The sequence below is a fragment of the Plecotus auritus genome (genome assembly GCF_963455305.1).
Source record: "Plecotus auritus genome assembly, chromosome: 3".
NCBI lineage: Eukaryota > Metazoa > Chordata > Mammalia > Chiroptera > Vespertilionidae > Plecotus > Plecotus auritus.
Window position 1 is genome coordinate 161,873,756 of NC_137772.1, and position 27,804 is coordinate 161,901,559.

Below are 27,804 nucleotides of genomic sequence, written 5' to 3' on the forward strand. Positions count from 1 at the left end.
AAGAAGAAAAAAGGAAAGATAAAAAATATCAACAACAAAGTGACAACAAATACATACCTATCAACAATTGAATCTAAAAATCAAATGAATCTGATGAACAAAATGAACTGGTGAATGGAATAGAATCAGGGGCATGGAAATGGAACAGACTGACAATTCTCAGAGGGAAAGGCGTGTGTGGGGGGGCGTGCAGGAAGAGATTAGACAAAGATCTTATGTGCATGTATGCATTACCTATAGACACAGACAATAGGGTGGCAAGGGCCTGGGGCGGGGTAGGAACCGGGTGGAGGGGAGCTGGGGGAAGAAAGAGGGGCATCTGTAATAATCTCAACAATAAAGACAAAAAAAGAAATCCCGAAAAAAATATATATACACCATTAAATATTAAATAGCAAATATTTTGTTCTAGACTTTAGGACTATAAAAAATGTTTAAGTTCAGTGTTTTTTTTTAAAAAAAAAAAATCTTAGCTAAAGGCTTAGCACATGCAAACTAGTATCTAATAACTGAAGATCAAAATGATTAAAAAAAACAAACCTGCTGGTATTCTGCAACAGTTTTCAATTCTCAAAAAAATTTTTTTTTTACTGGCTTCCAGGCTGAAATGAAAATGAGGTGTTTTCAGGTCTATTCATTCCCTCCTTTAAATAAACGGGGTCCAACAAACGGTTTCAAAGCAGGGAATTAATCCAAAAATCACACCCAAAACAGTCCATAAATCTTTTCAATGTGTTATTGTAACAAACTACAAATGTTGGGTATGATGCTCTACATTTAATGAAATTCATTGCAGGTTCTCATTGTGTGTTACAAATACCTGACTGGTTCTAAAAATGGTTTTGAAGCTAACGAGACCTGTTATGGGTTGAACTGTGTTCCAGAAAAAGATGTTGAAGTCCTAATCCCCTGTGTATTTATGAATGTGACCTTATTTGGAAATAGGTTCTTTGAAGATGTAATCAAGTTAAGATGAGGTCCTCAGGGTAGTCTCTAACCAAATATGACTGGTGTTCTTTTAAGAGAAGAAGCAACACACAGACACACAGGAAGACTGTCATCTAACGACAGGGGGAGAAACTGGCGGGATGCCCCTAAAAGCCAAGAAACATCAGTGACACCCGGGGCCAAGGCAAAGGCAGGGGACAGCCTCTCCTCCTGGCATGCAGAGACAGCACAGCGCTGCCGGCACCTTGACTAGAACTTCTGGTTGTGGGAATTAAAGAACAAATTTCCCTTGTGTTAAGGCACCCAGGTTTGCATTCCTTTGTTACAGCTGCCTCAGGAAACTAATACAGGACCTGACGGAAGAGGTTTGTCAGAAGAACTGTCAGTGTTACAAAAGGAAAACCAAGGAAAGACTGGTGGGGTGACAGGAAGTTGTTCCCCATAGCAGAAAAGCAATGGACTAGGAGCCAGGAAACCTGGGTCTTGCCCTAGCTAATGGGGCTGGGTGACGTTGAGCTGGACACATTTAATTGCCCCCCGTTTTCATTTTGTCACCTGTAGAATATGAGAGAATTCAACTACATAATCTTTAAACTAACTCTAGGGTTATTGTTAGACAGATCAAACACCAAACAGATGAACATTTGCATAGTTAAAAATCACTGTTGTGCCCAGCTGGCATGGCTCAGTGGTTGAGTGTCGACCTATGAACCAGGAGGTCACCGTTCAATTCCGAGTCAGGGCACATGCTCAGGTTGTGGGCTCGATTCGAAGTGTGGGGCGTGCAGGAGGCAGCCTATTGATGATTCTCTCTCATCACTGATGTTTCTGTCTCTCCCTCTCCTTCCTCCTTGAAATCAATAAAAATATATTTTTTTTTAAATCCCTGTTGGGACATTGCTTAGACAAGGCCTCAGTGACAGAAACTGACACAGGAAACAGAGCTTCAGGTTCCCATGGCCACTCCCATGACCACACCAGCAGTTCGACCACATTTATTTGGATCAAGTACAGCCCAAAGAAGTGTGCTATGGAGGTAATAGTAGGCTACCCTGATAATCCTTTATAATTTTTCCTTTAATACAACTGTTTTTTCCTGTACTTGTAAGATTTTCAAAATGTCTCCAGCTGACTACAAAGTAAAGCTTTTGTTTAAATAAGATCATCACCCTCAAAAATAAACTTGTCACCTGTAATCATGAAATTTGAAAGTGCTAACAGGAGAAGTATTAATCCAAAGAGGAAAATAAATGCTTATATAAATGTTTATATACCAAGGCACAGTTGAGATTTAGAATCCGATAGGACATTGGCAAAAAATTTACAAAATTTATTCTCTGAAGGGATCCCATAGTGATCAAATACAGGTATTTGCTCATTGGTTACTATGCCCAAACATCATCATCATAACTTTTGCTCAACTAAACAGATTGCAGGAGTGCTGAGTGGTACGCACAGATCTTTGTCATTCTCAAAAGTTAATAACCATAGTTTGACCTATTTACAAATCCAGTTTTCTCAGACAGGATTGAGATACCTAGCTGGTGAGGCAGCTTGGTCATCTGTGCCAAGTGTTTGCACCTCAGCACAGCTTCCGGGGGGTGGGGGAGACAGATAATTGCAAATTTTTAAAAACTGGGGAACCTAATGTTATCGTGGCATTGTCAAATGGGGATAGTCCCTAAAGGTCTCAACATAGCAGAACTCCACTGAAGTTCATTCTAGAGACTGGGCCAGATAGCAAAGTACAATTCACAGGACATTTCCCCCAATAAATATCAGTCCTTGCGGACATTTAAAATCTGTGTGAAACCAATTTCTGGGGGTTTGAGACGGGGGCCATTTTCCACATCTTCAGGCCTCTGGAGACATATATCCCAGAAGGGCAAACAGGCATTCAAATCAGCCTGTTGTATGTGGCCTCAGGAAAAGCAGGTGTGTTACACGCCTAGGCCAACTCTTTGCTTCCTGGCCTCTGAAATTGGCAGAACTCTTAACACAGTACAAAAGCGTAAGTTACTCCAGGCGAGTAGTTAGCTGTGTGCCAAGCCCACCTATGATTCTGCCTGGGCCAGCCAGCCCTTTCTAATGAGGGGCTGTGAAAGAGTTACCACACAGCCACAGACAGGAACCGCGGGCCAGATTTCCACTCCCCACCTTTCTCCAGCCATGCAAAGCTCTTGTGTATTTGGAGGAGAAGACACATCTTTATGTCTGTCTGCCCAGGATGTGCCCAAACTCTCAAGCAGCTGCAGTCTTCAAAGAGAATACCTCTTGTGGTGGATACATGAATCGGCACGGGTAGTGAACTGCACAGAACTTATATACACACAAGTAGGTACACACAAAACTGGGAAAACCTGGACATGATGGGTGGACTGTATTCACACCGTATCCTATTTGAGAGACAGAACTACATAATTTTATAAAATGCCACCACTGAGGGGAAATTGGGCAAAGTGTACAGGAGATTTTTCAGTATAATTTTTTACAACTGCATGTGAATCTGTAATTATCTGAATGAAAAAGAAAGATGAGGATATATTTGATGGAATTTGAGGTAAAGGAGAAAGGAAGACTACCAGAGAAAAAGCAAGTTACTATTTTTAAAAATATATTTTATTAATTTTTTACAGAGAGGAAGGGAGAGGGATAGAGAGCTAGAAACATCGATGAGAGAGAAACATCGATGAGCTGCCTCCTGCACACCTCCCACTGGTGATGTGCCTGCAACCAAAGTACATGCCCTTGACCGGAATCAAACCTGAGACCTTTCAGTCCGCAGGCCGATGCTCTATCCACTGAGCCAAACTGGTTAGGGCGGCAAGACACTTTTTATTTTAAAACATATAAACGTGCTAGACTATCAATAGTGTGATATTTTTCCTATCTAGGAATTTTGAGATAATATGGAGAACCTTCCTTCTGACCTTTTTTGTTTTGTGTGTGTGTGTGTGGGGGGGAGGCGCAAGGGGATGGAGGATTGGGGGCAGAGGTTAATAAAACCCAAGCAACCTTGGTAGAACACAAAGTATCTCAAAATATATATATTCCCAGCAGCTACTTTTTATGCTGAATACTTTCAAATGTCACAATATTACACACAGTTGGTCAGTGTTACATTAAGTTAAACTCATTAATCCCCGAAGAGATATTATGATTCATGAGCACGGAAGCCTAGCTGTAAACCCAGGGCAATCATCTTTCCTACACTAACGAGAGCCTGGAAATGCTTCCCCACACATCTGCCTCAGCTTTCACTGCGGATTTTAATTGGGGAACCTAATCCTAGGGTGGTGCTCTCAGATTTGGATATTCCTATTTGAAATCCAGAGAGAGCGACAGGAAAAACAACTAAATTTATTGAGCACCCTCAATGGGCCAAGCACTGTGTGTTGAGCTGCCTAGACCAGGAAGGGTGGGACCCATGTGTGGTGAGGGTACAGGCTCATGCCCCAGACATGACATCACACTACCACTCTGCCCACTCAGAGTCACTGACTTAGGAGGCCAACACCAATGACATGGCTAAGGTCATAGGAGGAAAGAGCTGCAGGAAAGCAGCATCTACAAATCCCAAATGGACAGTTGGATAACTGTGGCTAGATTTTTTTTTTTTTTTTTAGAATATAGAAGCATAGAAAATGAACAGCAGGGATATTTAATCAAATTCCACTCTCCACCACTCAAACTTAAGTACTTTCAGCCCCACAATTAAACACGAAACCAAACTGAATTGAGGCAACAAAATAACAAAAATACAGTTCAAATATGGGGAAAAGTTTCTTGCTTCTACAAACTGTCACTATATTCAACAGATTTAAAACTAAACCCAACAGCACATGTAAAGATTCTTTTAAGCATGACTATATCACTGCACTTCTTCCTCCTTCCCCCTGTTTCAGCATTTGTGAACAGTCCGCATGGTTCAGCTCACACGGCTAGGACACTCAACTTTCCCACTGGTACTGGTTTCTCCAATGCTGCATTCTCACTTCCCCACACGTCAGTTGGCTGCCTGACCGCCCGCCTTAGAGTGCAGACATGGCCATTGCCCTCTCCTGCCTGGGATCACGGCAACCTCCAAGGTCACTTCCACTCTAAGTAATCCCCAATGTCCCAAAGTTCCCTTCTCATTCCTATGTTTTTGACCGTTTATGCTTCTGTTTGGAACTTGGCAGTGACTTTATTGGGAAACACAGGCCTACAATCCTCTCTGCGAATGTCTGTCACTGGAGAGATCTCTTTGCTCACCTACCTCTCCCGGGTCTCTTTCGCCTCTTTGTTCCCACTTAGACCACAAGGCCCTCTCTTAGCCTCACTCAATTCTGTTTTTGACTCGCTCTCCACACACAAACTCGATACCTTTAATGTTGGGACTGTTTAAATATGTGTCAGTCATACATCTGAAAGTGGTCAGTTTTAGCCTTCCAACCATAAAAGCAGGTGAAAAGGAGTGTGGGTGGGGGGTGAGAAGAAATTAACCAAAGTACTGATATGCATGGACACAGATAATAGTGTGGTGAAGTCCTGGGGTGCAGGTGGGTGGGGGGAGGGAAATGAAGAAAAAAAAGGGGGAAATTTATAATACTTTCAACAATAAAGATAAATTAAAAATAGATAAAATAAAATTACTAATGCATATTTAAAAAGAGAGTAAATGCCTCATAACTGCCATGTAGGACCAGGGTGAGGCTGAAGATGGTGACCAATGTTTTAAAAGTCATATAAATAGCAAGACCAATTCCATCAACCCTACTGTGAAGTATTACATTTTAATTGCTTATTATATTTACTGCTATCACCTTATGATTGTATGGCACTTCGTGACTTACAAATTACTTTTTTATGGTATCCTCACTACAACCCAGAGAGAAAGGCACAGAAGGGATGATAATTATTACCCGCATCTCACACATGTGCAAACAGGCTCAAGGATGTTAAAAGACCGGTCCAAGGTCATACAGAAGAAACTCATTAAATCAGAAAGCAAGTCAGATGGGCCTTTCACGGCAAACCCAGTGTTCCATCTACCAGACCATCTGAAATCTCGTTTAGAACCATTTATAGTGGATTCGAAAAACAGGACGCAGCCAGAAAGGTCTGGGAATGTTATTATGGAAAACCTGACTTAATAAATTCTCACAGATTTCAACAATAATGACACAAGGTGGCATATTTTGAGTAGTTACTAGGAACTGGACACTGCAGCTAAAACTGTATGGGAGAAATTACCCGCCTCCTTTTACGAAAGAAGAAACTTGGGCTCAGAGAGGTAATAGTGGCCTAAGGCTGGTAAGTGACAAGGCCCAGACTCAAACCCAGATCTGTTAGGACCTAACGTGTGTAGACTTTGCCCCAAGGAGGGAGATTTATTTTGAAGAGGGACATACCAGATGTTCTCTGTCACCGTTAAGACTAAGACAAGAGGAAATGGCCTGAAAGCCATATAAGGAGAAATTCAGTTTGAGTGTGTTAAGACCCTCCTGCCACACCATTACCTAGGGTACTCACGAAATCGCCTTTCTAGACATATAGGAGACTTCTCTATGATATTTAAGGGTATTTTTATATAAGCAGCTTTTCCTATCAAAGATAACTGCAAGACTGTAAGTAAATAAATCTAAGTATTTTCTCAGACTCGAAAAATAATAAAACCATAAAATATGACACCTGTATTTTCACACAAATTTTAAAAGTTTTCCTATGGATATGAAATGTCAGCTTCCCAAATGGGGGTGGGAGCGTCTAAGTATCTTAAAAGGATCACAAATAGTAATGCTGAATACATACCACATTATAAGGATCCTGGGCAGAAAACTTTTTTTAACAACAACAAAAATTCAGTCACAAGGGAATTCTTTATACTGTGCCCATGTATGGCCAAGCCCTGTCACAGTATACGATCCCCACACATTGAGCATCTGATTAATCCCATAATGTGCGTAAGTCCACTTGCTTTATCACAGCAGGACACTATGTGGTACAAGGCAATATGGCATGAATCAGTCCCTATGAACACTAAGGAACCCCTAAGAGGTTTCAACAATGATTGTGTTTTGTTCCTGTAAGTGCTAACTATGATATCCAATTGATAACCACTGAGCTTAGTGATTTCACAGCAAAAGATTAAGACTATGTATTAGAAAATGTCACCATTTTAATGTTTATAAAATTAGGGATTTTAAATGATTTTATGTAGCTCATCAATGGTGTCAGCAGGAGGCAAAGCAATGCACAACATCACAAGCCTGGCTGGTTCACTGGTAAAGGTCAATGTCCACCAAAGAAGCAGGCTGTTCCTGGAAGAACATGACTAAATAAAAATACCCACCCACCTCTACTTTGGTTTGATGGCCTGGAAATGAACACTCTAAATGGCCACCCCAACCACAACGTCATTAAACCCTGTACCACTGCTCTGAAAGGAGTTATGAGGAGGAGAATTAGGGATAGGAAGGAGGTCATTTGCATCCTATACATATAGGAAATACATGGTTTAAAGGTAAGAAAGAGGGATAAAGAATGTACAAAACCGAACTTTATTTGCTCCTAAAACAAATTAAAAATATAGTATGAGCACAGGAAAGTTAAAATGTTGTCCATAATGTTGTACAGGATGGACAGCATGATCACACATTGCCTTTTTGTTCCTTCCATTAAACTCAGAAGGTGCATGCCCAGTGTCACAAACAGCATTGCTTGCTGCATACCAATCTCTCAAGAGAAAAGGGAGCCACAGGGATGGCCATGCTCATACAGTCCGACTGCACCGCACACCCATCCACTGAGAGTGGGCCCAGGCCTGCTGAAGCTTCATCAGTTCCAACAGGGAATCTAGAGAACCTGACCACTGGACCACCTGGGAGAGGAAGAGTAGGAAAGAGAATGGAAGGCCTGAGACTCTGTAACAAGGAAATTCTACTCCAGGATCAGCTTCTGAAATATGTCCTTTCTGACATGAGAATCATTTAGAACAGGAAATGACAAAGGGCCGCCAAACTTTATAGAACATTATCAGCTATCACCGAAGGATTCCCTGGTCTTCCAGACTGTGATTCTCTCACCTCCCTGGGCTTTGGTGCTTCCTTTAACAGGGTGCTCCCTCAAGACTGAAAATATTTGGATTGTCTGGAAACTTGGCAGGTCTGCACTTCCTTTATTGGTAATGTTGTTTTAACTTCTGAGTTATGCGATATTGCTACCTATGTTATTCTGACTGTGAAGTCCTTATTCCTGCAGTGATGTCAACCTCGGCTATTGGATTTTCCCCTCAATGAATCCTTACTTGTGAAGCCCGCCGCTTTTTGCGTCACTCAGAGGGTTTCAGAATGCCCTTGAAAGAAGTCAAAGAAGCAACCGTTATTAGCTGATTTTCCTCCTTTCTTTATTTCCATGTTAGGACTAAAATTAGGAGTAAAGGAAATGGAAGACAGGCAATTAAAATGTGTTCTTGTAGAAAAAAATTAGAAAGTACCTTAGAAAATTATTTTATGCCTACAAGGCTTTCTTCTGTTTCTCCGATGATCCAAAGCTGTGACAAAAATGCCTTTAAGGTGCAGCACTGCAGTCTATTTTGGAAAGCAGAATGCTATTTCCAGGAGTGAGGGAATGGAAACACGGATATAGGGCAAGGCATTCAAAGTCTGTATTGGGTCTGGGTGATAGTGGCTCACAGCTCACTTCTGAAGTGGAAAGTCGTAAGCTGGAATTCAAAATTATTACAAACACGGCTTTGATGCCCACAGGTTGTGCTTTTAACCCTTGTGCGGAGTCTTTAAAACCACAAATCATCCCATTAATAATAAAAGCCAAAGAAGGCCATTCAAATCCACGTTCACTACCAGAAAACAAAAATGCAAAGACCTCGCTTTATACACACTGCTGCAATGCTATTCCACTCGCCAAACATTTATTAAATCCTGCTACGAGCCTGGAACTGTACTAACATCAACAACTATGATCTATGGAGTGCTTGCTACATGTTGAATGAAGCTTTTTGATGACTTGTCATTTAGTTCTTACAACATAATCCTATGAAATGAAAACTATTATTACCCTTTGTTTTACACACAGGGAGACTGGAGCTGGTGACAATAAGCAAGTTGCCTTGATAAGCTGATAACTAAACCCAGGCAGCCTGAGCTCTTTATCGCTTTGCTGAATTCCCTCCTATGTCCTACAGGTGCCAAGGGAAAACAGAAATGATACGCTTTCTACTTTCCAAGAGCTCATTTTCAATACCAAGGACACTCTTCAGAAATATTGAAGTATACAATTAGTTGCTTTAACACCTAGTCATGTTAAAAGTTATTTGATACGCATGAATTGTATGCAGTACGAACAAAGAGAAAAAAATAAGATTAACATATGTTGAGGTGGTGGCTCAACAGAATTATCCTGATCTTTCTGATTCCCAGTCACCTTCTCTATTTGGAGCTGACACTTTAATATCTGACATTTACCCCCTATATGCCCTCTTCCACCTCCACCCCCACTATCACCACAGTTGAATATGTCCATGAGTCCTGGCTTTCTCTTTTTTTTCTTTTTTGCTCAATCCCTTCACCCCCTTCCCCAACACCCCATTTCCTCCCTCCCACCCACCACCACCAGAGCTGTCTGCCTGGTCTCTGTGAGTCTGTCTCTCTTTTGCTTAAAGTACCTATCTTTCATAGTTTTTCTTAACCAGATAAAATTTGGCCACGATTTAGATAAATCAAATCTATATAGTGATAATGAGAGAATGTAACCTCAGGCTCACTAGCACAACAAATTCATGAATTATATATAGCTAAATTCAAATAATGATAGTGTTGCTAACATTTGGAAAGCAACATCATCACTTCTATGAAGGAACTGTTAAATTCTAAAGAATTCAAAAATACTTGAAAAATGGAATTAAATTTAGCCTCACAACATCAAAGCACAGTTCTCATGCAGCAATCTCATGGGCTGGTATTAGCTTTTCCTTGTCAGATCCCAAGACTGTAAGTGCCCCAAAGGCAGCCTGTTGGCCTCTGCGCCCCCAGGACCTACCGCAGGGCTTGATCCATAATACTGTCAGAAGACTTGAGCACTGCCTTTAGACAAATGGGACAATCACAGAAACTAAGGGTCTCACAATTAGAGCCTTGGGGTTTCTGTGGTGAGCCAAGCAAGAGAGAAGCAAACAAATGAGCAACACAAAAGGGTTCAAGCAGTTTCTTCTCCATCTGCCGTGTCCAGGTGTCCATCTTACATGCTGAGCCTTCTTGCACAATACTGAGCTCAAGGAGACACTCAAAGGGAATTTTCTGGGTTATGCAATGAAGCCACAGCACAAAGTGATAACATAGGCTCCCCTGGGTCACACAACTAGCGTTAGTTATATGACCTTTTAACACTCAAACAGGACTGTTTCAGCATCATAAGGCAACATTCCTTGGCCTGCATTTAAAGAACTATCCTTCCACCACCTGGCTCTAATGTAAGAGTAAACTTGGTGTGATTTTTCTGGGTTGGAACAGGGAGTGAGGACTTGCTAAACCACACCTATTCTGTAGCCACTCATCAATACCGAGATGGTGCTTCCTATAGCATCCTGAAAAAGATGTCTTTCAAAATCATGCTTATTATAAGAATGAATAAATAATGAATGAAAGTCACATTTCGGTGTCCTAGCTGCACTGAATTCCTCCAGAGCAGTGGTCGGCAAACTCATTAGTCAACAGAGCGGCAAACCACGGCTCGCGAGCCGCATTTTGCCGACCACTGCTCCAGAGGATAGGGTTTGGGGGGAGCCTGGATGTATCAAATTGACAGATAATCTGAAAACCTTATGTTGGCCATGACTCCCAGCCTCTTTCCCCCAAACCTTTTACCAGAGTTGACACTCTGCTCCTGGCCCCGCCCCCAGCTGGTGGAGGCACTAATGAGCAGTGAAATGGCCAAAGGGCAGGCAGCAGGTGGGAGCAGGGAAAACAACGCAAAGAAGGGGACAGGAGGCTGGATCATCTACAAATGCAATAATCAGTCCCTGGATAATAGAGCTGGCTGTAGTAAGAAAGATGTCTGTGGTTTACAACCCTAAATGCTTGAAAGACATCAGTTACAGATAGAACATTCCTGACAGACACCTAAACAGGAGAAAAAGCATGGGTACATTTAGCAAGCTGTCCAGAGGCACTCAGCTCATTCATACCCAGAGGTCCTTCTTTCAGTCCAGACTACAGACTGGCTTGATGAAATCCCATGGGATGGAAATTTTGCCAAAAAAAAAAAAAAAAAATGGTTGTGTCAAATACTGATGAGTTTAGAATAAAAAATTCTTTGATTTTTAAAAAACCTTAAAAGCAGACTCCACTCTTAAAAAAAGAACAAGTGTTCTCTTAAATATGGAGTAATAGTTTTACCTATCTTGCCTAATTAAATATGTATGACATATATTAATTTTATTTATATAGAACATGAGGGTATACAATCTTTTAGAAACATTTACCATGAATACTCGGATTTGGATAAGCATAGGTAAATATGTGTATGGTAGTATAAAGTCTTAAACACATTTATTGTCATATAAAATGGTCATTGAATTCCATAATACTTGTCATGTAATTAGAATGAAATTGAGATAACTCTCTGGGCCCAGATTCTATCGATCTGATTATGTTTTTGTGGGGAAACAGGACATTTATCTGAACCACCTCCTGTCTAATTTGCCATTCAACCACAGTGGGTGAAAAATACGTTCTTCGTTTATCATAGTTTAGTAAGATCACATGGCTATTGTGGTACTGTGGCGGGGTCACTTAAGCAGCCGACCCCAAGACCAATGTTTTTATAATTTAAAGGATCTGGTGGGAATTGGCCATGCCAAACAGCACTGGATGTCCAAGTAGGGCAGGTTATCCATCTCTTTGTTTAAGACTTCTTTTAACAGAATAATTAAGAACAGCACTTTAATATTTAAACAAACAAAAAAGAGAGTAATCTCGAGACAAAATGTTAAGGATCAAACCCAATTTTTGCCTTCTGAGTATGATTTATTAGTGTCTTCACATTTAATCCTGCAATTTTAAATAATCATTTTAGTGACTTTTACAGTATGCTATTAAAAAAAGCAAAATAAACAGGCCAATTTTCTCCCACAGGGTTCTGTTCTGCAAAGTATTCCATTTTATCACAAAATATTGCAAAGGAGGAGATAATTTCAGAAAATATCACTAATTTTGAGCACGTTATATACATCAGAAAATGTATATTTTATTTGCTGAGCATATACCAAAATGTGCTTCAGAGGGACCATCTCCCTCTTTTAAAGCACGTTATTATTACACATTTCTAAGGGGAAATGACTTCGCCTTCAAAAACTCCATTAGCAGACAGTTTTTGATGCTAGGAGAGTCATTTCTTTTCTTCTGACTCGAGTGAGAAGTTATAATTATTTGCAGTATGTATTTTTGGATATTCCTTTCTAAACATCGAAGTTATATTTCAGTTTAAACAAGGCAAGTGTTGAATTACAAATGGCTAAAAGTATTTTTTTTTTTTAAAGTAACAAACAGAAAAAGTTACGGAAAGGAAGACCAGGTTCCTCAAAACAATAATGGCTGGGATCTTTAGAAGAAATCCAGAGTTTCAATCAATCTAGTTAAATAGGTGTGAATTCTTATTCAGTCCCCTTACTTGATTTTCAAATCATCACTTACATTTCTAGATTTCCATAAACTTGGAAAAACAAAAAGCCCTTATTGCGCTATCTAGAATCCTCATATGTTTGACTGACAAATGAAATTACATCACTTTCCTGTGTATCACAAGCTCTTTAATAAAGAAAGACAACTGTCCCCAGAAACAGATGAACTAGGATGCATATTTTTAAATCGACATACTAGCGCACACACCCCATTAGCAAATAAAGAGAATCAGCAGCCCCAGAAAACAGCTGGGGTCTGTTAGTCAGTTCCTAGTGACCAAAGTTAAACTTCAGCATCTGGTCCTTGGGTCAATGTCTAAGTCAATCTCAGTATCTCTATCTAGAACAGTGGTTCTCAACCTTTCTAATGCCGCGACCCTTTAATACAATTCCTCATGTTGTGGTGACCACCAACCATAAAATTATTTTCGTTGCTACTTCATAACTGTAATTTTGCTACTGCTATGAATCGTAATGTAAATATCTGTGTTTTCCGATGGTCTTAGGCGACCCTGCTAGCGGTCCTCAACCTGTGGGTCACGACCCACAGGTTGAGAACCACTGCTGTAGAGCCGAAGACCATCGGAAAACACAGGTATTTACATTACGATTCATTAACAGTAGCAAAATTACAGTTATGAAGGACTAGTGGCACTCAATACAGGTTGTGAAAAACCAGAACATCTCTCATAGTGAGGCAAACAGCAGAAATATTACTTTTCAAATTGATAAACAACACAAGACACCAAAGCTCTATAATTAGAAGGCTTATAAACCATAATTTAAAATGTTTCCCTTAACTGTAAATAGACTTACAACGTACTTAAGTATTATTAGCAATTCTTAAACTTGATGATGCTCAGCATATATTGAAGACATATGATACCACCAAGGCACTTGGTTAATTGGATGCACAGCTATTATTACTTTACCCATGTGTAACTAACTACCGGTAGCTACAAGTAATTAGAACTTAGGCTTGGCGTGATATCTACATAAAAGTGTATGGTGGAAGTAAGCATAATTTCTGACATTTATTGAGCATTTGGCATGTGCCTTGCCTTTTATTAAGACTTTTTTTTTTTTTTTTGCAAGCATTATCTTATCTAATCCTCTAAACAACACTGAGAAATGTACTGCTCTTACCACATGTTTAAGGATGAGGAAACTGGACCTTTAAAATGGCATGTAATTTGCTCAAGATTATAACTAGTCACGTGATGGTCTAGAATTTGAACCCAAGCCATCGGAATCCAGACCCTGAGTTCCCAACTGTTAAGAGCAGGAGAAAAGTTAAGTCCTACTTCTCTCTCCTTCCTTCACACAACTTTCTCTCCTACATCGACTAGGACACACTTTTGGTTAATCAATCTTTGCATAACCTACCAAATACAGATCCCAATCACATCAGATGGGAGGGTCACACTGTAGGCATGTTTTTCCAGGCCTGTTACACCACACTGTAAGATTTACAAGACATCTTTTTTTAAAGCAAAGAACTTGAAAACAAAACAAACCACCCAAAAGAATAACAGGGGAGCAGTTTGGCTTTTAGACCATGTACTTAGTAAATCCAGTCAATTGAAAAATATATCTCTAACACAAGGAAATCAGTGAATGACATTGTTGGAAAGCACTGAACTTACTATAAAGTACAAACCCATTTTCTATGGAAAATGCAATAATTTATTTCCTTGGTACAAGCTTTCCAGTGAAGAATGCCATTAAACTGGTGTATTGCTCTGACTGGCTGCATACTCTACCCAACAGAATATATACAAGCAAAGAGGAAACACGCTGTCTAGAAAAAAATATACAATTTCCTTTTATTTCCTCTTCTGAGCAGAACACCTCTTCTTTGGGGAACAAGTCAGGGGCATATAACAATTCACTACATAACATTTTCCATTCTGACAGCCAGAAACAATGAGAAACCATGAGAATCAATGAGGACGACCCAATGATTCTCAAAAAGGCAAGAGTTTCTGTGGTGGATGCCTCACATCAGCTTCTTATCCAGCAGAAGATCAGCTGCCTGCATCCAGATCTCCCCCAAATGAGCAAGAATTCATAGAAGAAAAAACACACACATCCTTTAATAATCCCATATTTTATTCCAGCTTGGCTGAAACATCAGTTGTGTGGAGATGAGTAGTAGGAAATAAAGCTGTAAAGATAGGAGGGGTAAACTGTAGAGATCTCAAAGTGCTAAGGCAGGCAGTCATTAACACAGCGGGCAGCTGTGGAACCACAGAAAGATTCTGAGAAGAGCAGTGGCATGACTGTAACCTACGGAGATCAATGGGAAAGCCCAAAGGTAGGGGGGATGAAAGGTAGAAAGACCAGTGAAGAGGCAAGATATGGAAGCAGCCTAAGTGTCCATCTATGGATGAATGCATAAAGGAGCGTGGGGTGTGTGGGTGTGTATGTATCTATATCTATCTGTCTATCTGTCTGTCTGTCTATCTATCTATCTATCTTAGCCACAAGAAAGAAGGAAATCCTGCCATTCTGGTGTGTAGAACCGGAGGGCATTGTGCTAAGTGAAATAAGTCAAACAGAGAAAGACAAATATTGTATGATATCATTTATATGTGGAATCTAGAAAAGCTAAACTTCTAGAAACAGAGAGTAGCATGGTGGTTGCCAAGGGCTGGTGGGGGGGGGGGTGCAAATGAGAAGATTTGGTCAAAAGGCATAAATTCCAATTAGGATAAGTTCTGGGGATCTAGCATGGTGATTATAGTCAACAATACTGTATTATGCACTTAAATGTTCTCACCACAAAAAGAGAAATGGTAATTATGTGAGGTGATGGAGGTACTAACCAATGTTACTGTGCTAATCATTTGGCAATATATATATAAAATGTATTAGATCACTATGTTGTATTCCTTAAACTTATGCAATGTTATATGTCAATTACATCTCAATAAAGCTGGAGGGGCTTGACAGCTGTTGTGCTGGTTAACTTCCATTGTATTTGCTTATAATTTACTAGAGGCCTAGTGCACAAAATTCGTGCACAGAGGTGGGGGCGAGGGGTCCCTCAGCCCGGCCTGCACCTTCTCGCAATCCGGGACTGCTCGCCTGCCTGCCTGCCTGATCGCTCCTGCCTGATCGCTCCTAACCACTGGCCTGCCTGTCTGATTGCCCCTGAGTGTTCGCCTGCCTGCCTGATTGCCCCCAAACACTCTGCCTGCCTGCCTGCCTGCCTGCCTGCCTGATGGCCCCTAATTGCTCACCTGCCTGCCTCATCGCCCCTGACTATTCGCCTGCCTGCCTGCCCCCAACCACTCTGCCTGCCTGTCTGATCACCCCTAACCACTCTGCATGCCTGCCTGATACCCCTAACTGCTCGCCTGCCTGCCTGATCACCCCTAACCGCCTCTGCCTTGGCCCCCGCCGCAGCGGCTTCATCTGGAAGGACGTCCAGAATGAAGGACGTCCAGCCTAATGGTCTTCGGCTCTATAGCAACAGTTCTCAACCTGTGGGTCGCGACTCACAGGTTGAGAACCACTAGCAGGGTCGCCTAAGACCATCGGAAAACACAGATATTTACATTACGATTCATAGCAGTAGCAAAATTACAGTTATGAAGTAGCAACGAAAATAATTTTATGGTTGGGGGTCACCACAACATGAGGAACTGTATTAAAGGGTCGCGGCATTAGAAAGGTTAAGAACCACTGGTCTAGACGATCACTGCCTGGTGGGTGGGTTTGGAGAGAATTCATTTATTGACCAGAAGTTTGAATGAAATGCTCTTACTTTAAGGTTATGCTGTAACACTGAGATGTGTTTAATCTAAAGATCAACCCCATTTCCTTGTTCTAAGAAATCTAATCCCAACACATGTTGAGCAGAGGGGAAAAAAAATACAAGATGAATAAGTTAAATGAAAAGCAATACCCAGGTATAAATAGAACGTGATGCAGAACTTTAGAGGAAGAAATGGCAAACTAACAGGAAAATAGAATCCAGCACAGCAACAAAGAAACGTTTTGAAGCACAAATCAAGGAAGAGAGAAAAGGAAAGACCAAGATCCCATCAGTGACAATACCATGTATAGAGGATGCCTTTCTCTTTCTTGGCAAACGGTTTGATTCATTTTTAAGACTTTTCTCTTCTGTCCGTGGGAAAGGCAGACCAGAAGAATATGGCAGTGTAGCAGCAAAGGGGAGGAGGTTCAAGTGGTAAAATGAGTGAAGCTCTTTAGCGATCACTGAGTGTCTGGCCTCAAATAGATGTGTGTGCCTATAGGGTCAAGTGCATACGCATGGAACCCAATGTGGATAACAAACATCGGGATGTAAGAATGACTAAGGGAAGCAAGAAAAACTGGAAATTAAAACTTGGTTTTCTAATGAAGCCAACATGGAAAAAACAACACGCACAAACCACCTAGAAAACGAGATGTGTCTAGAGCAAAGCCACAAAGGAAACAAAAAAGAAAGAAAACGTTAAAAAGTTATCTTAAGCACATTTCATCTCAATTTTATCACCATTTGTAATCAACTTCTGAAGTTTCATAATACCCTTTAACCTTGGTTACGCAACCCACTGAACAAGTCATCTCATTGTTACCGGACTTGAAGGAAGAGGGGAGACTCTTTTCATGTTGATAAGCGATAGAAAAAGGAGTCACTCCCAGGGGGAAAAAGTGTTCTGAATCAGCTCCTGGAGCCTAATGGTAAGGAGTGGTGATAATCTTTCGCTCGCCTTAACCCTTTCAAAGACTCATGGCACCTGAAGTTAGACATGCATGACACTGAAAAAGTAAAAGTAACTTTCATTTGAATAAACAGAAACTTTTCATTAGAAGACAAAAGTAGAAATTGTTTCTTATTACTCACCCATTTCCTAGGTCGGCCTCGTGGCCGTTTTTCTCCAGTGGCTTCTGCTTTCTGCAAAATGAAAAAGGAGGTCAAATGGTTTCCCACCTGACACCATGCACCAGGGCTCACCAAGGCACACGCATGGTTTCCTGCCTGACACCATGCACCAGGGCTCACCAAGGCACACGCATGGTTTCCTGCCTGACACCATGCACCAGGGCTCACCAAGGCACACACATGGTTTCCTACCTGACACCATGCACCAGGGCTCACCAAGGCACATGCATGGTTTCCTGCCTGACACCATGCACCAGGGCTCACCAAGGCACACGTTTGAAGTGTGCATGCCCCGACTTGTAGAGGTGATATTAAGAACTGTTTTAACCATCTCTTTATTTTTTTAGGTTCATCTTCTCCCTTTTTGATGACTCTTATTTTTTTTTTTTTCATTGTAAGATGTCAACAGATACAACCCTGACCACAAAAGACTCCCTTGGAGTGATTTTCTTTTATTTCCATTCATAATAAATTGACTCCCACATATCCACAATTTATAAAGTATTTTAGAAAATGAATGTTTCTTAAGCGATGATTTCCTTTCCATGTCACTAAAGTCACAAAATTTAATATTAGTGTATTGCTTTATAATTTACAAGGCACTTCTATCTACATTGCTAGTCAAAAACAAGTCTAAACATAAATAAGACGTAGGATTCTGATTTTTAAAAAACATTTGCTTATTTCTACAGTTAATTTCCTATTCCTTGCCAAAACACAATCACCTCTCAATCAGTTCACTTACAGCAGAGGGAAAAATAGATGGGAGAAAGCATCCGTATTTGTCCTTGAATTGGAAACTATGGATGTTAAAATAATAATAAATGTGTACATTAACTCTCCACTCAACACAGATATGGCATTAATATATTTTCTATTTTGAGTTTTATTGCTTTACTTCATAGATTTTTTTTCTGGTATCATGGTTATTTTTTCCCTTTGAGTCAAAATTTTAAATTTTCTATCAAGTATTTTCCCCTGCATTTATCACCCTGTTCCAATCCCCAAACACACCAATACACACACATCACACATACACACACATCACATACAACTTCTATAAAAACAGGATAAAGAACACTTAGTTCATACTCTTCTGTGTATGAGAATCATCCCAAGGCTATCTGAACACAGAAATTTAGGTAACCTGAGCCAGAATAACTTGTTTTGCATTTTACTTTTGTTACCTGGGCAGCAGCCAGTAGGCACTGAATACAATGATACTAAAATTACCTGTTATAACTGTCTACATTGCCAAATGAGAATCTCCTCTTTCTCGCTTCAATCTGCCTGGTAAAAATAGATTGAGACAGATGATAGATAGATGATAGATAGATAGATAGATAGATAGATAGATAGATAATAAACCACAAGATTTCTCGCTAAATAATAACTCCCTGGCCTGGCATTAGTATCCAACAGGTCCCATGCATTAACCCAAACTCTGTATAATGATAATGCTAGTTCACATTGATTTAGCATTTAAAATACGCCAGGCAAAGGGCTAAGTCATTCACATGTTATTTTAATCCTTACTTGAGCCTTGCAAGGTAGGTATTACTTTTCCTCTTATCTTGCAGATGAGCTACTAAGTTTTAGATAGGGGAGGTAAACAACTCAAGGGCACACACAAAGCTGGTAAATGGCAGGTCTGGGATTTGAACCCAGTTCTGTGGGACTCTTAAGGACTGGGCTCCTACCTCCCAGCAGGGCTGCAACCTTCCCACAGGCATTTGCTACCACAAGGAGATATTTTAATTAACTAAAGTCATCACAGATTCAGCTAATTTCCCAGAACAGAAGGAAACCCGGTGGAGCCTTTGTCTATACCCCTGGGACTGTGTGCTCTGAATCCCCGTTTCCTACTTTTCAGTCACTCCACAGAGGAATCGCTTACTGTCAGGGGTCAGTGGTGTTATCTTAACTTCAATCATAAGGGAATGAATGAGATAAGTGAGAGCCTGGAGTGCCCAGTGAGCCACACCCTCTTTCTGGGTGTTCTCTCAGAGGGAGAGGGCAGTATCTTAACAGAAACACAGACTCCTCTTTGGAAAGTTTAGATTCAAACCCTTGCTCTGACATTTAGCTTTAGGACTTTGGGCAGGTCCCTGAAAACCCCATTTGGTTTCCTATGTGAAATGGAGATAATGCCTCCTGTGAGGAGTGAAGTGCCCGCCCTAAATGAGGTGCTCAAGAAATGTTCCTTCCCTCCTAAGGAGATGGAACTCTTAAAGGGAAAGTTTTCCTTTAGGTAGTCCAATCTCACAGAAGGTTCGGTCAATGCAAATATTCCATTACACCCACCTGTCACCTTTAGAATGAAGCTTTTAAGAAACCCTTTGGCTAGTACATAGTGAGTTACACAAGTACAAAATTGCCTAATACAGAAGCAGTGTCTGATTTGGTATTTGGGAGCATAACTTACCCGGTAGTAAATTACACCAACATGGGAGATAAAAATCCTTCCTAATGGGCTTGGAGATGAGAGGTGGAGTTGAGGGGAGGGGGCTATTGACCTTAAAGGCTAGCACACCAGGCTTTCTCTGCACAGTTGTTACATGTCAGGGGCCATGATGTGGTCCGGATGCATGTAACTAAACTCTGTGGAAGAGAGGGTTGTTTTCTAAAAGGGTTTCACTGCATTTCAAAAGTCAGAGAAAGCAAATCTCTCAGAGAAAGCCCTCCAAATCAGAGGATTTTAAAATGAGCATCTCACTTACGAAACGCCTATTCAAAAACAAAATTCGCACCATTTTCCAAAGGGCAAAAAATATCACACTGTCACTTGGACTTGTAAAAAGCAGACTTGCTGCATGGTCTTCAGGCCAGTGTTACATGTAAACCGAAACCCTCTTCTGAGACTCCATCTAGAAAAAACACATTAGCTGTGCTGTGTGGCCTCGATCTGGGAGGTTTTCATTGTTCCTTAAAACCCACATTATTTAATCATTCTGATCAAACCTCACAGAGGCTGCAAAACAAGTTAGGATTTTAGTTTGTAAACCAGCATAGATCCAAGGCCTTTACATATTGCAAAGTACAGGCTTTAACTTCCCCCTCCACCTCCCCACCCTGTGTTTAATGCTCTCCAGGATATTATTTTTCCATAGAAGACAAACAAAACATTCTGGGATCTTGTTTTGTTTTTAATATGTCAACATGTGTATACTTGTGGAGGGGTATATTTGGTTTTCCTTTGCCAGAGTGGAATTGGGTTCTATACTGCAAACCCACATATAATTGACACACAAAAAACTCATTCTAAATGTTTCCTGCTTATCTGGGAGGGGAAGCAGAAATTCTACATTTGTAAGAACTGAAATTTCAGACCATGACTGGCATTGTTATACTATTTGCAACTATCATATCTTATTAAAAGTGTTACTGCTTGTCCTCATTCATATTGATTCGTTTAAAGTTTAGATTCAGACCTGAATCTTTAGTTTTATAATATACTCAGAAGCAAGTTCTTAAGAGCTGAAAGAAATGCTAAATGGGAAATGTAATTATTTATTTCCTTAAGGAGTTCTGATACTCCAAGCTTTTAAATGCACTCTGCACTTAAAAAATAACTAAGAAAGGAAATTCCTCTAGCAAGTATAACACTTGAATTTGAATGAGTGCTTTGCCTGGTGCACAAGACATGCTCACTATGTATTTATTGAAGAAGAAGGAACGAAAGAAACACTACAGTTTATGTTTCCCTCTTGCTATCAGAATTCTATAGCGTGGTAGGACTTGTGGGTAAGACTTTATAAAAGCATTTCATCTTTAACAAGTTAAGAAAATTTCCGGGTGTCTTATGACCTCCAAAAGCATAGCCCTGTGGTTTATTTGGGGGACAGAGTTCTGTGGCACACATCTGCAGCCCCTTTATAAGTTTGTAAAGAGCTGCCATCCAAAGGTTTCTCAAAACCTAACTTCCAACCTGCATTTCAGGTTACTGAAGATAACAGTCTCCTGGCAAATTATCTTATAAAATATTTGACAAGTTGCATGTAATACAGGAAAGATCACAAGCTTTAGGAAGAGATTTGAATTCAAATCCAGACACCACCATTTGTAGAGTTGACCATTAGATGTGTCAGTTTCTCATTTGTGAAATGAAGACCAAATGCCTACATCAGAGGATGAAAAGAGCTAATATATATAGTATATTGTAAAGTGCCTGACAGAAGTGGCAGCATTTAGAAGGTACGCAAATGTAATTTCTTCTGCCCTCCACATTTTAAACTGTTACCCTTAAAAAAAGTACCTCCCAGTTCTGTACATTTCCATAGTGGTTTTCTGAGCATCATCTTCCTCCCCACATTTCACAAATGGGAGGTTAAGCCACCTGCCCACATTTGTAAGTATGGATGAGACCCGATCTGATTTCAAGGCAATCAGGGGTCTGTTACTTTGGGAGATGTTCCCCTATGAAGTAAAATGGCCATGGGTGAATTTAAAAAATTCAAACCTTCTAGGGTGAGAAACAAGTGAGTAGTTAAAAGTACAACGTTCCAAGTTTCCTATAAAGACATGGACAGGAGCTGAAACTGGGAACCAAGGGAATTACCCAGTTCTGACTTCTGGATCAAATTCAGATAGCTATTAAGTTTTTGCTAATCTAAATGCTCTCATCATATTTTATATGTACTGTGGTAATGCAGGAAAGCCAGAATTCTCCCTTCTTTAATCAATCAGTGCATCTGAACAACAACAAACAAGAGCTAGAAAAATATTTAGGCGTAGTAGCACCTTGTTTGGTTTTCATGTATCTGTATGCATAAATATAGGTATAGATAGATGATTGATAGATCGATGATAGATAGATGATAGATAGATAGAAGATAGGTAGAAAAGTTTAGACTAAGACCTGCAGACTGAAGAGCATATGGAACCAACTATCTGAAGTTTAGGAAGTCACATTTTGTTTCTTTCAGTGGTTCCTTTACAAATATAAAACAGTGTAAATCAGCGTGCAATGGCATTAAAATCACCTGGACTGATCGGTCAGACTAAGCACTGAGTAACTCTCATTTTACATTTTTGATAATCCAGTTCTATGGGTTTCCAAAATTTAAGTGCAACCATTTTTGGTCTTAAAAAGATATGGCAAGTTTGCCATCACTCCGTGTTTTCCAATAGAAACTGTCAGTACATTCTATCCTGCACTGGAGTTTGTGCTCATTTTAACCAAGGAAGCCCTCATGGTCAACTCTCATATCATTATTTACACACCCCTATCTTCACCTATGCAAACACTAAATTAAACCAAGGCCAAAATGACCAGAAAAATTGTCTTCGAAGTTTAAGATTCTCTTTATACTGTCCCTCCACCTCTTTTGTAATCAGAAAAATCAGCATCAATGATGCAAGCGTTCATAGAGGTTACCTTCTGAGCAAACTTCCTTTATCCTGGAGAAAAGAAAATGACTGCACTACTCCTCGATAAATTAATTAGGAGGTGTCATTCAAAACTGTGCGGTATATTCAAGCAATATCGAATAAAACAACAGCCTAAAATATAAGTTCTCATTCACCTTCTCCTCCTGGTTGGCAGAACAAGAATTCATAACTAAAAAATTCAGAGTCTAGAATAGTGAAATTCATTGTTCTACCATTGTGCCAAGCTATGTGGTCCCAAGGTGAGCTCTGGAAACTGCAGAAAGTCAACTAACAAGACAAGATAGGATTGAATGACTTAACTGACATACTACTAAAATGCTCTCTAGCATCCATCTATTCTCAAAGAAGAACTGAAATGCAATAGAATACCAATGTGGTATGATGTACCTCCTTAGCAAAACGATCTGCTGAGACTTGGGAGATAAACACAAGTCACGGTTGTTTGTAGGTCAGTCAAAGTAATGAGGAGCTATTGATGAAAGAAGTTGAGAAGAATGATAGCTTGCAGAGAAAGAGAATTATGACTCCCCTGAAATAACATTACTTCATGGAATAATTCAGATGTACTTGACTCTCCCATATTTGGATCATAATCTATGATGACTCAAAGGCATTGCCAGACAAAATTTACTGATGCAGTAAGGCTTGGTCCTCCCTGGAAAAGTGAAGTGAAAAACATGAGTCAATTGTTTAGGTAAGTCAGCCTAAAATATCATGACAATGGAGACAATAACTGGGCTTTTCGTAATTCTACCTGCCTGGATTCATTTGCATATTAGGGTCCTGGATCCCAGTGGGAATTACCTCCCCACTAAAACACAAAGGAATCAAACTAAATCATACTAGTAACATAGAAACCAAAGGCTGGAATTCTATGATAACTTCCCAAACCATCTTTCTCCAACTTACCTATAATGATGCCTTTGGTTACTCTCTCTAATTGAGCCTACTATATTGGGAAAAAATCTTGTCCTCACTCAGCATTATGCTCTGACATTTATCTGAAATGACGAGTAAAACTCACAATCTCTCACCCTAGTATAAATATCTATGATTGGCATTAGTAAGCATTTATCAAAACTAAAGCACACTTCTGGGAATGTGATTAGAAGGAACACAAACCTGCCTTTATAGTACCCAATTAATATCAGGTAAATAGAAGATATATTAAATCTTAATCTGAACACATTATTTTGAATCATACATACATCCTTTACCCAGATATTTTCGTTCTGCACTTTGCTCTCTAGGTCTGGTCAAAATGCAGCTCAAAAAACTCTATGACATTATGAAGGGGGCTACCTCACACATGAGATCTTTTTTGTATGCAATTTCCTTCTATTAAAATTTAATTCAATCTGGATGCGGAGAAAAAGGAAGCCTCGTGCACTGCTGATGGGAATGCAGACTGGTGCAGCCACTGTGGAGAACAGTATGGAGTTTCCTCAAAAAACTAAAAATGGAACTCCCATTTGACCCAGTGATCCCACTTCTAGAAATATATCCCAAGAAACTAGAAACACCAATCAGAAAGGATCTATGGACTCCTATGTTCATAGCAGCACAATTTACAATAGCTAAGATTTGGAAACAGCCTAAGTGCCCATCAGCAGATGACTGGATTAAAAAACTGTGGTACATCTACATAATGGAATACTACGCTGCTGTAAAAAGGAACTCCTACCATTTGCAACAGCATGGATGGACCTGGAGAGCATTATGCTAAGCGAAATAAGTCAGTCAAAGAAAGATAAATATCACATGATCTCACTTATTTGTGGAATATAATGAACAACATAAACTGATGAACAAAAAACAGATCCAGAGACAGAGAAGCATCGATCAGACCGTCAAACCTCAGAGGGAAGGTAGGGGAGGGTGGGGGTAAGGGGGAGAGATCAACCAAAGGACTTGTATGCATGCATATAAGCCTAATCAATGGACACAGACACCAGGGGGGTGAGGGCATGAAGGGGGGGGTGTGGGGGGGGAGGAGTAAGGACACATATGTAATACCTTAATCAATAAAGAAAAAAAATTAATTCAATCTAAAAATTTCCCCCTACAAGTACATACATGAGAATTGGCTTGAGACTTGGAGATGAATTTGACTTGTGACCTTAAACACTAGAGAATTAATGACAACCCCTCTAGTATTCTCTCATGATTAAAGAGCCACAACAAAAACCCTAAACCAAACATTAGGAGAGGATATCTTTCTTTTCCCCAAACATGGGTAATGTGAAAATACAAAGTATTTCCATCCAGCACAAACATGAGAGGAAAACAAAACAAAAAGGAAATTAAGAGGCAACTGGTTACAGGTATATCTCAAACTAAAATATAAATAAAAGGGTCAAGACACACACACAAACACACACACACACACACACACACACACACACACACACACACACACACACGAATAAAGTATTCAGGAAAACATTAGCTCCCAGTTTCTTTTATTAAGATAACAATATGAAACTGGTTCAGGGACAAATTTTGAGCACTCAGATTGGAATTCTAAGGACTAGAATTGCTACATAATGGTCATCTATGGGAATTTGTCATAATGGAATAGAAGCAAATGTAAGAACCATTTTCTCTCCCAAAAATTCCAAGCATAACAAATTGTGTTTTTAGAAATGTTTGTTTTATATTACACAGATCAACTTCATATTGACTATGGCCTGAAATTAAAGTGATAGCTAATTTAGTAGTCAAGCACTTGGTCTCGCCACGCTCTGCATGAATTGTCAAGTTTCACACTGCTAATTTTCTGATGAGCAGTTTTGTTTTCAAATGCCCCAAGGCCAATTACTGAGCCCAAACATAAACTTTGTAAATAAAGGAACTCCAAGCAGCAAGAAAGTTTAAACACACATCATCGGATTCTAATGTTCCCTGTAGCTTCTCTAGTTTTAGAATCTATTCTCTTATATACTTACCAGTTTTTGTTACACTGTTTTCATTTTGATGAGTCACAGTGTTCAGGAGAATACGCAATTTATTAATCATAGAAGATTGCTCATATCTACTCTGGTCAGTCTAGCAGGATATGTTTATCTTACATGTTATGAACAATATAAGTATTTCTTTAAAAAGAGTCCTTTTCAAAATACTTATAAACATACGTTTTGTTAGAGTACAATATATGTTTGATAATTATGTTTATATAGGGTAGCAGCAAACTTGATAAATACTGATTTGAAAGTGAAAATACCTTAAGTTTACACATGCCATGAACAATTCATCAATGTCATTCATTGTTTTGCAAAGTATTATCTTCTCCAAATGAAGCGTAATTTATAAAACTGAAGAAATATAACAGTCATGTTATTGGCAAATATATTTATTCACTTTTATTAGAAGGGGGACTTTAACAGTTGTGTGAAATAATTTTGTCTGGAAGAATAAGAGATTTCAGAGAAGCATTTCTTTGGGAAAAAGAAAGTCTACTTTTGTTTTGGAAGTTGTAATATGTATGCATACAGAACTAACAGAGAGAGGAGTGGCCTAATTAGGGTCATTGTAAATGCCTATCATAAAAGTAACTAAAAAGAAATCATACCTTACTTGGGAAGAAATCAACTTTTTTTGTTATTTGGTTTTAGGTGGTAAATTAGGCACAAATCTCAGCTCTTCTTGTCAATGAAGATTTTGTTAGTCAATGGTAAACTGTTCAAAATGAACCATGATAGAAGCATCTCTTTACATTGGAAGACATGTAATACAATGAAATCCGAAAGATAATTCCTTTTCCTGCTTTTGTATTAAATTTTAAATAATTTAAGATGAGATTAACAGGTTTCTTTCTGGGAGATGTTATAACGATGCATCTTTTAGAGCAAGTACATCATAGTCTAAATGTGTATTAGCTATCTACCAAGATATCCCTTTGCCATCTCATTAAAGTGAAATTAAGTTAGGTAAATCCCACACTATGCTACATTAAAAAAAAACCTGTTAAATGAGCCTTTTTTAGGTAACTTAATAAATCAATAAAATGTAACTGAAAGTATTTAGGTCAGGAATACAAGATTATGTATTGTCACTTTTAAATGAGAAGGTAGTTTAGAGCTACTTGAAAGTTTATTAATTAAATGTGAGTCACCCATCTTCATTCTGAGGTGTTAGATTTCAATATATTGGAAACCTGCTCCTTCAGCTCTGTTTAGGACTATTAAAATAAAACAGACAAAAACATCATACCTATACCCTAAATAACTTTATATGTATCACTGGTTGCTATGACAGTTTACAACATGAAAACCATCACATATATTATGGTAAGTGCCCATAATCAGAGAAAAACCACATAAAACTTTAATCCCCAAAAGATGACCATATAGTCCTTTCTAACAAATACTGTATATGGTGTACTCAAATGTACTCCTGAATTTTGAATCTTTGTTTTTAACTAGTATACAAATCTACAGATAAAATACAGAAATTTTTTTCAGATTTATTTATAAGGCTAAAACATGTAAATTGTATAGTCACCCTCTATATATGAATTGAGCCTGAGATATTGCCTCTTTTCTAGCTCAAATAAAAGCAACATAAGTTATTTTACACTACAATTCAATGTTTATAAAGAATAACACTGGAAATTATACTTGACTGGATTCTATCCTGCCCAAAAAAATACAGTCAGTCAAATATTTGTTTAAAAAATTTCTCATTGTTCCATTTAGTGCATTTCTATATCACCTGATGGAAAGGCTTTTTGAGAGATTATAATATATTGCAAGCTTATTGTAAGCAAACAGTATACTTTATCATCAAATTTAAAGCTGTAAAAGTCATAATTTTTCCAGTATTTCATAATTGGATTTACTTCTAATTATCATCCATTTGATAAAGTGCTTAATTTTAATAGGGGGATTTG

General features: G+C 39.3%; 1 protein-coding gene across 2 annotated transcripts in view; it reads right to left on the bottom strand.

The window, feature by feature from the left end:
• The window catches only part of HMGA2 (high mobility group AT-hook 2), a gene marked incomplete at its 3' end in the record, with an annotated part of 148,243 nt that overhangs the window by 117,258 nt on the left and 3,181 nt on the right, over positions 1-27,804 (bottom strand). For both annotated transcript variants that reach the window (XM_080660100.1, XM_080660099.1), the window contains exon 3: positions 17,484-17,534. In XM_080660100.1, coding sequence (XP_080516226.1) covers positions 17,484-17,534 — 51 coding nt within the window. The remainder of the gene's footprint in view (positions 1-17,483; positions 17,535-27,804) is intronic.